The 16384-nt window shown below is 47.7% G+C and overlaps 1 protein-coding gene across 4 annotated transcripts in view; it reads left to right on the top strand.

The window, feature by feature from the left end:
* The window catches only part of dnah10 (dynein axonemal heavy chain 10), a 704002-nt gene that overhangs the window by 383016 nt on the left and 304602 nt on the right, over positions 1 to 16384 (top strand). For all 4 annotated transcript variants that reach the window (XM_072511049.1, XM_072511141.1, XM_072510964.1 and 1 more), the window contains 4 exons: positions 6035 to 6180; positions 8711 to 8863; positions 11402 to 11662; positions 12687 to 12859. In XM_072511049.1, coding sequence (XP_072367150.1) covers positions 6035 to 6180; positions 8711 to 8863; positions 11402 to 11662; positions 12687 to 12859 — 733 coding nt within the window. The remainder of the gene's footprint in view (positions 1 to 6034; positions 6181 to 8710; positions 8864 to 11401; positions 11663 to 12686; positions 12860 to 16384) is intronic.

Genomic DNA, 16384 nt, shown 5'->3' with positions numbered 1-16384 from the left:
CATCTCTGTCCTAAATGGTCCACCCTGAATCCTCAGACTATGACCCCTGGCTCTGGACCGCCCCCCCACCATCGGGAACATCTTTCCCACATCTACCCTGTCCAGTCCTGTTAGAATTTTACAGGTTTCTATGAGAACCTCCTTATTGCTCTGAACTCCAGCGAATACAATCTAAACCGATTTCAATCTCTCTGTACATCAGTCCCGCCATCCCTGGAATCAGTCTGGTAAACCTTCGCTGCTCTCCCTCGAGAGCAAGAACATCCTTCCTCAGAGAAGGAGACCAAAACTGCCCACAATACTCCAGGTGTGGCCTCACCAAAGCCCTGTATAATTGCAGCAACACATCCCTGCTTCTGTACTCGAAACCTCTCGCAATGAAGGCCAACATACCATTTGCCTTCTTTACCGCCTGCTGCACCTGCATGCTTACCTTCAGCGACTGGTGCACAAGGACACTCAGGTCCCGTTGCACACTCCCCTCTCCCAATTTATGGCCATTCAGATAATAGTCTGCCTTCCCGTTCTTGCTACCAAAGCGGATAATCTCCATTTATCCAAATTATACCACACCAGCCATTCGTTTGCCCACTCACTCAACTTATTCAAAGTTGGCAATGTTCCTCATATTCTGAGGGCGGCTGGTGTGGGGATTGGAAAATACCACATAGATGGTGGGGCAGGGAAATATTATCGGCACTGTTACAACCTGACATTTACTGACAATGAGGAAAATTGTCCAGGTATGTCCCGCCTGCAAAAAGCAGGACAACTATCAGCATAGTGATGGAGATGTCATTCACTGCGCTATCTAGCAGCATTACTCAGCAATAACCTGCTCACCAATGTTTCATGTGGGTTCCGCCAGCGCCACTCAGCTCCTGACCTCACTACAGCCTTGGTTCAAACATGGACAAAGAGCTGAAGGCCAGAGGTGAGGTGGGAGTGACTGCCCTCGACATCAAGGCAGCATTTGACCGAGTGTGGCATCAAGGAGCCCGAGCTAAACTGGAGCCAATGGTAATCAGGGGAAACTCTCCGCTGGTCGGAGTCGTACCCGGCACAAAGGGAGATGGGTGTGGTGATGGAGACCAATCATCTCAGCTCCAGGACATCACTGCAGGTGGTCCCCAGGATAATGGGTGGACTTCTTCCAAAAAGTGTTATTTTGCCAGCAAAACCAGTGAGAATCTCACCAGCTGTTCCTGTGCCATTTCCATAGCAATCCTCCCACACTTACATCATTTTCTTTGGAGCTTGGGGATATTCCTGCCAGGAAACGGAAGTGCAAGACCCAAATCTTCAGACAACCCGACCACCCAAACCCCCCACTCACCAGATACACTCCCCCACTCCCAGGAATCAGCCCTCTGCCTATCACTGTGACCGACCCCACTACAAGGTCGACGAAGGCCCTCCCCCTTTAAGGCCCCCTCTCAGGCCTCACACCTTGGCAGTGCCCCCTGGAACACTGGAACTGCCCCTTGACACCCTGGCAGTGCCATATTGAGATTCACCATAAATATCTTAGGTCCTGCCATCTTCAGATGCTTCACTGATGACCTTCCCTCCATCTTAAGTTGAGAAATGGGGATGTTCAGAAATGGTGTTCAGAAATGTGCAATTCCTCAGATAGTCTATGAGCCAGTCCATGCCAATGTGCAGCAACAGCTGACAACATCAAGGCTTGGGCTGATAAGTGGCAAGTTACATTCACACCACTCAAATGGCAGGCAATGTACAACTCCAACAAAGGATTATTTAACCGTATGTTTTGGAACCCCGTCATTATCAACGGGTGGCACGGTCGCACAGTGGTTAGCACAGCTGCTTCACAGCGGCAGAGTCCCAGGTTCGATTCCGGGCTTCGGTCACTGTCTGTGCGGAGTCTGCACGTTCTCCCCGTGTCTGCGTGGGTTTCCTCCGGGTGCTTCGGTTTCCTCCAACAAGTCCCGAAAGACGCGCTGTTAGGTAATTTGGACATTCTGAATTCTCCCTCTGTGTACCCGAACAGGCGCCGGAATAGAACATAGAACATAGAACGATACAGCGCAGTACAGGCCCTTCAACCCACGATGTTGCACCGAAACAAAAGCCATCTAACCTACACTATGCCATTATCATCCATATGTCTATCCAATAAACTTTTAAATGCCCTCAATGTTGGCGAGTTCACTACTGTTGCAGGTAGGGCATTCCACGGCCTCACTACTCTTTGCGTAAAGAACCTACCTCTGACCTCTGTCCTATATCTATTACCCCTCAGTTTAAAGTTATGTCCCCTCGTGCCAGCCATTTCCATCCGCGGGAGAAGGCTCTCACTGTCCACCCTATCCAACCCCCTGATCATTTTGTATGCCTCTATTAAGTCTCCTCTTAACCTTCTTCTCTCGAACGAAAACAACCTCAAGTCCTTCAGCCTTTCCTCATAAGATTTTTCCTCCATACCAGGCAACATCCTGGTAAATCTCCTCTGCACCCGCTCCAAAGCCTCCACGTCCTTCCTATAATGCGGTGACCAGAACTGTACGCAATACTCCAAATGCGGCCGTACCAGAGTTCTGTACAGCTGCAACATGACCTCCTGACTCCGGAACTCAATCCCTCTACCAATAAAGGCCAACACTCCATAGGCCTTCTTCACAATCCTATCAACCTGGGTGGCAACTTTCAGGGATCTATGTACATGGACACCTGGATCCTCTGCTCATCCACACTTCCAAGAACTTTACCATTAGCCAAATATTCCGCATTCCTGTTATTCCTTCCAAAGTGAATCACCTCACACTTCTCTACATTAAACTCCATTTGCCACCTCTCAGCCCAGCTCTGCAGCTTATCTATATCCCTCTGTGACCTGCTCCATCCTTCCACACTGTCGACAACACCACCGACTTTAGTATCGTCTGGAAATTTACTCACCCACCCTTCTGCGCCTTCCTCTAGGTCATTGATAAAAATGACAAACAGCAACGGCCCCAGAACAGATCCTTGTGGTACGCCACTTGTAACTGAACTCCATTCTGAACATTTCCCATCAACCACCACCCTCTGTCTTCTTTCAGCTAGCCAATTTCTGATCCACATCTCTAAATCTCCCTCAATCCCCAGCCTCCGTATTTTCTGCAATAGCCTACCGTGGGGAACCTTATCAAACGCTTTACTGAAATCCATATACACCACATCAACTGCTCTACCCTCGTCTACCTGTTCAGTCACCTTCTCAAAGAACTCGATAAGGTTTGTGAGGCATGACTTACCCTTCACAAAGCCATGCTGACTATCCCTGATCATATTATTCCTATCTAGATGATTGTAAATCTTGTCTCTTATAATCCCCTCCAAGACTTTACCCACTATAGACGTGAGGCTCACCGGTCTATAGTTGCCGGGGTTGTCTCTGCTCCCCTTTTTGAACAAAGGGACCACATTTGCTATCCTCCAGTCCTCTGGCACTATTCCTGTAGCCAATGATGACATAAAAATCAAAGCCAAAGGTCCAGCAATCTCTTCCCTGGCTTCCCAGAGAATCCTAGGATAAATCCCATCAGGCCCCGGGGACTTATCTATTTTCAGCCTGTCCAGAATTGCCAACACCTCTTCCCTACGTACCTCAATGCCATCTATTCTATTAGCCTGGGTCTCAGCATTCTCCTCCACAACATTATCTTTTTCCAGAGTGAATACTGACGAAAAATATTCATTTAGTATCTCGCCTATCTCTTCAGACTCCACGCACAACTTCCCATCCCTGTCATTGACTGGTCCTACTCTTTCCCTAGTCATTCGCTTATTCCTGGCATACCTATAGAAAGCTTTTGGGTTTTCCTTGATCCTACCTGCCAAATACTTCTCATGTCCCCTCCTTGCTCGTCTTAGCTCTCTCTTTAGATCCTTCCTCGCTACCTTGTAACTATCCATCGCCCCAACTGAAACTTCACACCTCATCTTCACATAGGCCTCCTTCTTCCTCTTAACAAGAGATTCCACTTCTTTGGTAAACCACGGTTCCCTCGCTCTACGCCTTCCTCCCTGCCTGACCGGTACATACTTATCAAGAACACGCAGTAGCTGTTCCTTGAACAAGCTCCACTTATCCAGTGTGCCCAACACTTGCAGCCTACTTCTCCACCTTATCCCCCCCAAGTCACGTCTAATGGCATCATAATTGCCCTTCCCCCAGCTATAACTCTTGCCCTGCGGTGTCTACTTATCCCTTTCCATCATTAACGTAAACGTCACCGAATTGTGGTCACTGTCCCCAAAGTGCTCTCCTACCTCCAAATCCAACGCCTGGCTCTTATCCAGGATCATCCTCGCCATCCTTTCCTCTACATCCCTCGAACTATTTGGAGGCCTATAGAAAACTCCCAACAGGGTGACCTCTCCTTTCCTGTTTCTAACCTCAGCCCATACTACCTCGGAAGATGAGTCCCCGTCTAGCATCCTCTCCGCCACCGTAATACTGCTCTTGACTAGCAGCGCCACACCTCCCCCTCTTTTGCCTCCTTCTCTGAGCTTACTAAAACACCTAAACCCCGGAACCTGCAACATCCATTCCTGTCCCTGCTCTATCCATTCCTCCGAAATGGCCTCAACATCGAAGTCCCAGGTACCAACCCATGTTGCCAGTTCCCCTACCTTATTTCGTATACTCCTGGCATTGAAGTGGACACACTTCAAACCACCTACCTGAACACTGGCCCCCTCCTGCGACGTCAAATCTGTGCTCCTGACCTCTATACTCTCATTCTCCCTTACCCTAAAACTACAATCCAGGTTCCCATGCCCCTGCTGCATTAGTTTAAACCCCCCCAAAGAGCACTAACAAATCTCCCCCCCAGGATATTTGTGCCCCTCAGGTTCAGATGTAGACCATCCTGTCTGTAGAGGTCCCACCTTCCCCAGAAAGAGCCCCAGTTATCCAGAAATCTGAATCCCTCCCGCCTGCACCATCCCTGTAGCCACGTGTTTAATTGCTCTCTCTCCCTATTCCTCATCTCACTATCATCATTGGCTACAGGAATGTGGCGACTAGGGGATTTTCACAGTAACTTCATTGCAGTGTTAATGTAAGCCTACTTGTGACATTAAGAAAGATTCTTATAATAGCTTTAAAAACAAACTGGGAGTTACCATTGACCAGAACCCTAACTGGTGGGGACGCCGCCACCTGCAGCTCCCCTTCCAAACCACACAGCACGTTGAGGCGGAATGATATCGCTATTCATTCACTGTCGCTGGGAAATCCAGGAACTCCCTCCCTACACACATGGCCCGCAGCCATTGAAGAAAGCTGCTCACCACCACCACCTCTGCCAAGCCGATAAGGGATGGGCAATAAATGAGACATTTACCAGTCCTGGGAGTATTTGATGAGCACAAGCAAGCTGTATAATTAAATTATATAAATAAACATTTCAATTTACATTATAAAGGGTAAGTAAAATTATGTAATTTGGGGTAGATCTATTTTACATTTTGCATTTCCACGGTGGTGGTGTCCAGTGTAGTCCTCAAGTGAAGTGGACGTGAGTAAGGAGGGTAATTGGTGCAGGAGAGGCCATTGTTATTTCCAGGACATTTTCAAGCCATTATTTCAGCTCTTGCCTATATATTTTTTTAATACAAATTCCCATGTCAACATTTTTAATGGAATCTGCCTATACGAACCTGTCACACTGTAATTGCTACTTGTTCTTTCAAGAGATGCCCTGCAGTATCTCGGGGATACAAATAATATACCAGATATATATATAGTGAACTATCTATACCAATTTCTTAGACTCATCACCACAGGAAAATTGACAGGAAGTATGAAATGAAATGAAATGAATGAAAATGAAAATCGCTTATTGTCACAAATAGGCTTCAAATGAAGTTACTGTGGAAAGCCCCTAGTCGCCACATTCCGGCGCCTGTTCGGGGAGGCTGTTACGGGAAGTGTTCTTAGATGTAAGCTTTTTAATATATGTAAATATTGAAATAAATGAGCATGTTTTGCTCCGTTTAAACTTTGCGCAATCATTCCTAGTTCCGACTGTGGATACAACACGAGTCAGTTGGCTGCTTGAACAGATGGTGAAAATTAAACATCCTGTACTGCTTGTGGGAGAATCTGGTACTTCCAAGACAGCTACAACACAGAACTTCCTTAAGAATCTGAACACCGATGTTAATGTACGTACCAGGCTGTTACTGCCTCTGCGCTCTGTCACTTCCTGTAGCCAGGTTTGCAATGGGCCTGTCCAGGGGTTGGTGCACTAGGACCATTCCTTTCCTTAAATAAAAGCAAAATACTGCGGATGCTGGAAATCTGAAATAAAACAGAAAATTCTGTTTCAACTCAGCAGGTCCTACAGCATCTGTGGAGAGAAACACATTGACCGTTTTGAATCCATATGACCCACAGATCCAAAAAGTGATAGAATGTGCAGAATTATTTTGGAGAGGGGATGGTGCGGAATGGAAAATCATTGACAGGTCAGAGTTAAGGCGAGATTAACAAAGATATCACAACATGAGCCAAAGGGGTTGTTAATGGTGCCATTTGGGTATGACGGGTGTTAATAGTGGCAGAGGTAGGATAGCAGAATACAATAGTGACATTTAAGGGGCACCTTGACAAATACATGAATAGGATGGGAATAGAGGGATACGGACCCAGGAAGTGTAGAAGATTGGAGTTTAGTCGGGCAGCAGGGTCGGCACAGGCTTGGAGGGCCGAAGGGCCTGTTCCTGTGCTGTACTTTTCTTTGTTCTTTGGGTTACATAGAGAACAGAGGTCAGAGCTCATTGGGAGCAGAACTGAGCAACAAAGGACAGTGGCCACGTGGGGAATGGGTGGGGTTGATGTTGGGACAAACCGGGAGATCCAAATTACAGAAAAGGTTGAGAGTCTTCTCCATAGAGCAGAGAGAAGCTGAAAGGGAGATTTGATAGAGGCATTCAAAGTAGTGAGGAGTCTTGATGGAACAAGGAGAGGGAAACAAGGATGGTAAGCAAAGGACATAATTTAAAATGATTGACACAATGAAATGAAATGAAAATGAAATCAAAAGAACTGAAGGTGAAATTAAGAGACATTTCTCCACACAGAGGCTTGTAAAGATTTGGAGTATGCGACCTGAGAGAGTGGTGGGATCAGATTCCATAGACCGTTCAAAAGGCAGTTTGACATTTAGGATAGTGGGCCGAAAGCTGCTGTGTGGGACTAAATGGGATAGGTCTTTCTCAGAGCCTTACTTCTGTTGTGGGCAAAATCTTGGAAAGGTTTATAAAAGATAGGATGTATAATCATCTGGAAAGGAATAATTTGATTAGAGATAGTCAACACGGTTTTGTGAAGGGTAGGTCATGACTCACAAACCTTATTGAGTTCTTTGAGAAGGTGACCAAACAGGTGGATGAGGGTAAAGCAGTTGATGTGGTGTATATGGATTTCAGTAAAGCGTTTGATAAGGTTCCCCACGGTAGGCTACTGCAGAAAATACGGAAGCATGGGATTCAGGGTGATTTAGCAGTTTGGATCAGAAATTGGCTAGCTGGAAGAAGACAAAGGGTGGTGGTTGATGGGAAGTGTTCTGACTGGAGTCCAGTTACTAGTGGTGTTTTGGGGCCACTGCTGTTTGTCATTTTTATAAATGACCTGGAGGAGGGCGTAGAAGGATGGGTGAGTAAATTTGCAGATGACACTAAAGTCGGTGGAGTTGTGGACAGTGCAGAAGGATGTTACAAGATACAGAGGGACATAGATAAGCTGCAGCGCTGGGCTGAGAGGTGGCAAATGGAGTTTAATGCAGAAAAGTGTGAGGTGATTCATTTTGGAAGGAATAACAGGAAGACAGAGTACTGGGCTAATGGTAAGATTCTTGGCAGTGTGGATGAGCAGAGAGATCTCGGTGTCCATGTACATAGATCCCTGAAAGTTGCAACTCAGGATGAGAGGGTTGTTAAGAAGGCGTACGGTGTGTTCGCTTTTATTGGTAGAGGGATTGAGTTTCGGAGCCATGAGGTCATGTTGCAGCTGTACAAAACTCTGGTGCGGCCGCATTTGGATATTATATGCAATTCTGGTCGCCGCATTATAGGAAGGATGTGGAAGCATTGGAAAGGGTGCAGAGGAGATTTACCAGAATGTTGCCTGGTATGGAGGGAAGATCTTATGAGGGAAGGCTGGGGGACTTGAGGCTGTTTTCATTAGAGAGAAGAAGGTTAAGAGGTGACTTAATTGAGGCATACAAGATGATCAGAGGATTGGATAGGGTGGACATGTGAGAGCCTTTTTCCTCGGATGGTGATGTCTAGCACGAGGGGACATAGCTTCAAATTGAGGGGAGATAGATATAAGACAGATGTCAGAGGTAGGTTCTTTACTCAGAGAGTAGTAAGGGCGTGGAATGCCCTGCCTGCAACAGTAGTGGACTCGCCAACACTAAGGGCATTCAAATGGTCATTGGATAGACATATGGACGATAAGGGAATAGTGTAGATGGGCTTTCGAGTGGTTTCACAGGTCGGCGCAACATCGAGGGCCGAAGGGCCTGTACTGCGCTGTAATGTTCTATGTTCTATGACACAGGCATGATGGGCTGAATGGCCATCTTTTGTGTTGTAACATTTTATGATTGCTCCAATCTTTCTCTATAGCTGTCATTCATTTTAGTTTGGCAGTTAAAGGAGTTTCAAATACATTTTCTTGACCATTTAGCTGTTGTTGACAATCAACTTCTCCTCTCGGACCACCTCGATGGATGTACAAAGAAACCTCGAGGCAAATGTAGAGAAAAGAACCAAAGTCACCTACGGCCCGCCCATGGGGAAACGTCTCTTAGTCTTCATTGATGACATGAACATGCCACGGGTAAGTGGGATACATGTGCATTTATCACAAATCAGACAATGAAGAGAAAGAAGTAAACTTTCACATAGAAGGTGTGGAAACAATTGGATATATAAAATGTTTAACAGATTGTCCCATTATTTATCCTTTAGGTTATAATTTGTTGTGATCATTGTGATGTTCTTTGCTTTCTGGATGAGGATGGCTTTGATGTGTAGAATCGTAGAAAGGACATCCAGCTATGTTTTAAACAAAGCTTATTTATTAAATCTACAACTGAAAGAGATTGAACTTCTTACTAAGTTACAAAGGATGATAAATAAACTAAACTACGATTCTATCTACAGAGCTTCTGAAAACACGACTACTCTCTATCCTGCCTAATCACCTACTCCCCGAATCAAGGGCATCACATGATTCACATCTATTCTCTTGATCACCATCTAGTGATTGGAAGCATTCACATTAAATTGTTAACCCTTCATTTGCCATACAATATACATATTGTCACAATCATGACATTTCAGTTTACTCAAAAATATTCTGAATCTTTAACAACAACCATTTAAAAATACTATTACAATGAGAGAGGGGAGATAAAACCAGCTCATGTGAATGAGGTGGAGCACCGATCATACTGACCAGGGTGCATTCCTGCTCAGAAATACATGAGAAATAAGGGCAGCAGTCGGCCATGAGGCCCCTTGAGTCTGCTCCCCTATTCAATATCATTACGGCTGATATACATCTCCACTTTCCCACCTGCCTTCCATATTGTCCCACCTGGCGCCATTATCCAGTGAGGATGACCAATAGCAGACAGGGAGATACGACACAGTTCCCCAGGATCAATAGCTAGAGTTCAGAGACGCTTGTCTCGTTGTTGGGTTACATCAGCCTCTGAGTGCCATTCTCCTGCTTTCTATGGAAAGCGAGAAAGAATGTACTCTTCTCCAATCGAATGGAGTCCTACAGCACATGGAACAGAACATCACAGTTGAGTACCACAGATGCTGAGCCCACAGTGTACCAACACTGGAAGACCAACAAGGAATGGGTCCCATGGTTCACACAGAATGTTCTTTCCATTTCCAGGGAAAGGATCACTTCTGAAAACTGTAAGACCAACAATTCTGAAAACAGAAATAACGCTTATTTTTAAAAATTATTCTTTCATGGGACGTGAGCATTGCTGACAAGGCCAGCCAATCCTAATGCTGTCCTTCCTGAGCCACCGTCCCGATGTAGGTACACCCACAGTACAGTTAGGAAGAGAATGCCAGGATTAGGAGAGTCCAAGTAACAGTAGAGACATATATGGGAAGATGCTGCAGGGTGCTGAAGATGATAATCAGCTGGTCCTTAGTGCTTTCTCGATGTGGACAGAGTGGCTTACCAGGCATTTCTGAGAGGAGCTATGAGTCAACCATACTGCTGTGGAACTGGAGTCACATGTAGGCCTGACCAGGAATGGCTACACATTAGTTTCTGGGTTTTTATGATCATTGATGATAGTTTCATTGTCACCATTAGTGCACAAACTAGTTTTCAATTCCGGATATTATTGATTGAATTTAACTCCCACCAGCTGTGGTGGGATTTGAACCCTTGTCTCCAGAGCCTCCGGGTTACTAGTCCAGAGACATCACACGACACCATCATCCTTCCCGAAAGGTAGTGGATTGAAAATCAGGTGGCTTGTGAATTGGACACACTGACCACGCCCATGTTGCAGAATTCGAATCATAGAATCCCTGCCGTGCAGAAGGAGGCCATTCGGCCCATCGAGTCTACACTGAACCTTTGAAAGAGCACTCTACCCATGCCCAATCCGCCACCCTATCACCGTAACCCCACCTAGGGGCAATTTAGCATTGTCAATCTACCTAACCTGCACATCTTTAGACTATGGGAGGAAACCAGAGCACCGGGAGGAAACCCACGCACACACGGGCAGCACGGTAGCATAGTGGTTAGCACAGTTGCCTCACAGCTCCAGGGTCCCAGGTACGATTCCCAGCTTGGATCACTGTCTGTGCAGAGTTTGCACATTCTCCCCGTGTCTGCGTGGGTTTCCCCCGGGTGCTCCAATTTCCTCCCACAGTCCAAAGACATGCAGGTTAGGAGGATTGGCCATGATAAATTGCCCTTAGTGTCCAAAATTGCCCTTAGTGTTGGGTGGGGTTACTGGGTTATGGGGATAGGGTGAGATGTGTGGTTGGATCGGGTGCTCTTTCCAAGAGCCGGTGCAGACTTGATGGGCCGAATGGCCTCCTTCTGCACTGTAAATTCTATGAACGTGCAGACTCTGCACAGCCACCCGAGGTCGGGAATCGAACCTGGGTCTCTGGCGCTCTGAGACAGCAGTGCTAACCACCATACCGCCCCATTGAAGCATTGAATTTACCCCTTCGTTATCTATAAGAGTTTTTCGGGAATGTGGTCATACATTTAGTGTGTCAGTAATTCAGCACTTCCTGCCTAATTTAGATGATTTCTTCCTAAAATCATTTCTTTTGCTTCAAAGTTCAGTTAGCTTTGTTGATTGTTTAAAACCAGGTTGATGAATATGGCACGCAGCAACCCATAGCCCTGCTGAAACTTCTCTTGGAGAAAGGTGGAATGTACGATCGTGCTAAGGAACTGAACTATAAGATTCTGAAGGACCTGGGCTTTGTTGCTGCAATGGGGAAAGCAGGAGGTGGACGGAATGAAGTGGATCCTAGATTTATCTCGCTTTTTTGTGTTTTCAACGTAACATTCCCAGCGGAGGAATCACTGTTTTCAATTTATGCTTCAATTCTGAAAGGGCACACATTAGTAAGTATTTGAAAAAAAAAAGATTGATATGTTGTTCTTTTTGGCGGAAAGTCTTCTATTAAAGAGCAATGTTTTCCTCTATCTTGCAAATGATTCAGATTTTTTGCAGGAATTGAGTACCGAAAGTAGGTTCAAGAGGCCTCTCTTGATGGTTCTTTAGAGAATCTGAATCATGGAACTCGAAATGCCCCAATGGAAGGTTCCTGAGTTAGCTGGGAAAGGGCTGGACTGTGATGGGAGTGCTCCCAGCAACCTCTCTGACCAAGGCTGACTGCTTACCTAAATAAAATATTGCTGCTGAATTTGATGGAGGGGGAGGGACATCGCATGGTGTACACAGTGACAGTGACCTCAGCCCAAAATGTTTTTTACTGGAATTGCAAGCTGCTAATGACAAAGCGAGAGAAATGGGGCATTTGGTAATCAACGGGACAACAGCTTTAACAATGTGATCCAAGTACTGAGGAATGAGTAAAGGAAGGACAGAGAGGGTGGGTGAATTAGAGTAGGTGAATCCAATGTCCAATCAGAGAAATAAAGAAAAGGAAAGAAATATTGGGTTTGAGAAAGAAAAAAGACAAAGAAAGTAAAATAAAACAAATGTAAATTTACCGGGTGGGATTCTCCCCCCCGCCAGCCGGGTTTCCCATTGTGAGCAGCCCCACGCCATCGGGAAATCCCCGGGAGTGGGGGCACTGCGGGCACAGCGCAAAATAATAATGATAATCGCTTATTGTCACAAGTAGGCTTCAATGAAGTTACTGTGAAAAGCCCCTAGTCGCCAAATTCCGGTGCCTGTTCGGGGAGGCCGGTACGGGAATTGAACCCGCGCTGCTGGCATTGTTCTGCATTACACGCCAGCTGTTTAGCCCACTGTGCAACAATTGATTACCTCAATGAATGTGACCCCAGTAAAGTGAGATATGTGCTTCCTATTTGACCATTTGTGTTTTCCCAACTGGAAGAGGCACAAAAAGAAGGGAGAGGAGTGTTGTGTTCTCAAAGTAGTCTCTCTGTTCTGCAGACTTTCACAGAAGAACTCCAAGCTATTTGCATTAAGATGACGTCCGCTACTCTAGAGTTGTACAATTTGATTGTACAGAGCCTGCCTCCAACTCCTTCAAAATTTCACTACATCTTCAATCTGAGAGACCTATCGAGGGTGTACAGTGGACTCGTCCTTGCTACTCCTGAGAGGTGAGACTAAAAGGCTGTGTTTGGGGGTGGAGGGGATACAGAAGGCCCACATCTGAATGGTCACCTGGGACATCAGGGGACTTAATGGCCCTGCGAAAAGATCATGGCTGGATGCTCCGCTGTCGGGATTCACCGTTAAGCCGGAGATTTCCCAATGGTGGGGGGCTATCCGCAATGGGAAATCCCATTGGCCGATTAGCAGTACGGAGAATCCTGCCCCCAGAGTCTTCGCCCACTTGAAAAGTAGAAAAGCCGACATAGTCTTCCTCCAGGAGACACACCTGAGGGAGAAGGGCTGACTGTGGGTAAGAAAGAGCTGGGTGGGACAGATCTACCATTCGTACAGCGGGACGAGGGCTAGGGGGGGGGGGGGGGGGGGGGGGGGGGGTGGTCATACTACTCAATAAGAGGACAGCATTTATAGCGATGAGGATGGTTATGGACCATGGGGAAGCCACGTCCTGGTTAGTGATGTGCTGGAGGGGGCACCAGTGATCTTTGTAAACGTGTTCACTCCCAACTGGGACAACATGGAGTTTATAAAGACGCCCACGATGGAAGTCCCCGACATGGGCACACACCGACTCATCATGGGGGGGGGGGAAATCGAGGAAAACGTCAAAAGAGGAACTGGGCATGTTCATGGAACAGATGGGGCAGTGGACCCAAGGAGGTTAGCACACTCTGGGAGAGGGAATTCTCTTTCCCCCAGGTACACAGAGTAGGATTGACTTATTTGTAGTGGGGAAAGAGGTGCTTCCATGGCTGGTAGGAGCAGAGAACTCCACAATGGTAATCTCCGACCACGCTCCACCCTGCCATGGTAGCTGGCTTGGGTCACCATCTGTGCGGACTCTTCACGTTCTCCCATGTCTGTGTGGGTTTCCTCCGGGTGCTCCAGTTTCCTCCCACAAGTCCCGAAAGACGTGCTGTTAGGTGAATTAGATATTCAGAATTCTCCCTCAGTGTACCCGAACAGGCGCCGGAATGTGGTGACTAGGGGCTTTTCACAGTAACTTCATTGCAGTGTTGATGTAGGCCTACTTGTGACAATAATAAATATTATTATTAGTGCACAGGCTTCTGTGGCACAATCTGGTGAGCATCACACTGCTGCTGATTCACATCAGGTGGAAGCAGGAACCCCCAGGCGAGACAGCAGTCGGTGGGCTGCTGGATCCCAGGACCCTGCTGGGTCCCAGCCTGATGCTGTGCCTGTGGTACAGGGTTACCCGGAGCTGATGGAGACGTTAGGGAACGGCCGGGACATTCAGAGGGAGATGTCAGCGACACTCCAGCAGATCCAAAGCCACTTTGAGGAGTCCCAGAGGCCACGGGTGCAGGAGGTGGCGCCGGCAATGCGTGGCACCAAGACCAACACTGCTGGCGTGACCGAAGTGGAGAGCCTGGTGCACGACGTCGGCACCATGAGTGAAGGCGTCACGCAGTCGGTGACGGCCATGGCTGAGGGTCTCGGCAGAATGTCCGACTCACTGGGGGGATGTCATCCACTATGAGGCTGACCTTGATGAGTTCTGCGGGACATGTTCGCTCTCAGGTGGGAATGGCTGAGGCGCTGCGGAGCCTGTCCCAGTCACTGAGGAGCATCGCCGAGGACGCAGATACGCTGCTGCGGACCACGAGGAACCGCCAGGGCTGGGCAGAGCCAGATGATGCATTAATACTGCTGTCCCAAGGCGGCCCCCAGGGCCCTATGGGCAGCGACCAGGCGGAGGGGCAGGGGGTGCCAACCTGGACTCATCCCATGGAGTGGTGATGGTGGCCGCCAGCTCCCCCGGGTTCCACCCCCCTGATGAGGCTGCGTCTCGGGGTCAGCACGGGGACAGGGCGAAATGGCTGTGCATGTGCCTTCGACAAGTGTGCCGGGGCTCTCCAACCCCAGAGCCCACAGAGGACGCCCTCCAAGGGCATCGAAGGCCACGGGATGAGGTAAGCAGCTGGCTGCCTCCACCTCAGATGTGCATCCTGGGGAAACACCGAGACATAGTGGTAGAGTTAGAGGAGCCAAGCACGTTGAGGATCACTGAGTGCACCGGGGGAGGGGTGGGGGGTGTTGGTAGGGAGTGGGTGGGGTTGGGAGTCGGGGAGGGGGGGGGGTGGCACTCTCAGGAATGGGGTTTTGTGCAGCACATTAAACAACTTTTTGCATAACCAGTATGATGCCTCTGGCACTTCCTTCTGCAATGTGGGCTGACCTCCGAACCCTTTCGCACATCTGTCCAGGCCAAAAGGCAGAGGAGCAGAATTAGGCCACTCGGCCCATCGAGTCTGCTCCGCCATTCAATCATGGCTGATATTTTTCTCATCCCCATTCTCCTGCCTTCTCCCCATAACCCCTGATCCCCTTATTAATCAAGAACCTATCTCTCTCTGTCTTAAAGACACTCAGTGATTTGGCCTCCACAGCCTTCTGCGGCAAAGAGTTCCACAGATTCACCACCCTCTGGCTGAAGGAATTCCTCCTCATCTCTGTTTTAAAGGATCATCCCTTTAGTCTGAGATTGTGTCCTCTGCTTCTAGTTTTCCTCCAAGTGGAAACATCCTCTCCACGTCCACTCTATCCAGGCCTCGCAGTATCCTGTAAGTTTCAATAAGATCCCCCCTCATCCTTCTAAACTCCAATGAGCATAGACCCAGAACCCTCAACCGTTCCTCATACGACAAGTTCTTCATTCCAGGGAACATTCTTGTGAACCTCCTCTGGACCCTTTCCAAGGCCAGCACATCCTTCCTTAGATACGGGGCCCAAAACAGCTCACAATACTCCCAATGGGGTCTGACCAGAGCCTTGTACAGCCTCAGAAGTACATCCCTGGTCTTGTATTCTAGCCCTCTCGACATGAATGCTAACATTGTATTTGCCTTCCTAACTGCCGACTGAACCTGCACATTAGCCTGAAGAGAATCGTGAACAAGGATTCCCAAGTCCCTTTATGCTTCTGCTTTCCGAAGTATTTCCGCGGGTTTCTGGGCGGTGTGGGTGGCTTCAAAGGGAAATCCCATTGATGAGCAGCGGGAAGACAGAATCCCGCCGCCAGTGAACGGCACCTCCCACGAAACACGTGGCTGCGGACCCGGAGAATCCCGCCCAGATCATCAGTTAACCGTCTAAACTCAGGTTTAAGCAATTTTCCCTGTTAATTTAAGCTTAAACTGTGTTTATAATTCCGGTGACTCTGTGCTGGGCCGACTCCAAGGCTATTATACCTTTCCTGAAAGCCCAGGACCTGAGCTGTTACGTAAATATAACTTGTAGTTTTTAATTTGTATTACTTGTCACCAAACACATTCTTCCTCCCTCATTCCAATTCTCGTCCAATCACTAAATTAGCTGGTTCACTTTCAAATCTGCATCTTGCTGGTTTGTGCGGTTCCCCTGCCCCCGGTCTGTTGGTCTTTGTAGAAGTACGAAGTACTAAGAAACATTCTTGAATGTAATTTGGTCCGTACTGTTTTAGCGATTATTTAACTGGATCCCTGTGTGGCTGTTGTGTTGATGGGAAC

Source organism: Scyliorhinus torazame, chromosome 1, assembly GCF_047496885.1.
Source record: "Scyliorhinus torazame isolate Kashiwa2021f chromosome 1, sScyTor2.1, whole genome shotgun sequence".
NCBI lineage: Eukaryota > Metazoa > Chordata > Chondrichthyes > Carcharhiniformes > Scyliorhinidae > Scyliorhinus > Scyliorhinus torazame.
Note: the sequence above shows the minus strand (reverse complement) of the source record. Positions and strands in the feature narration are given on the sequence as shown.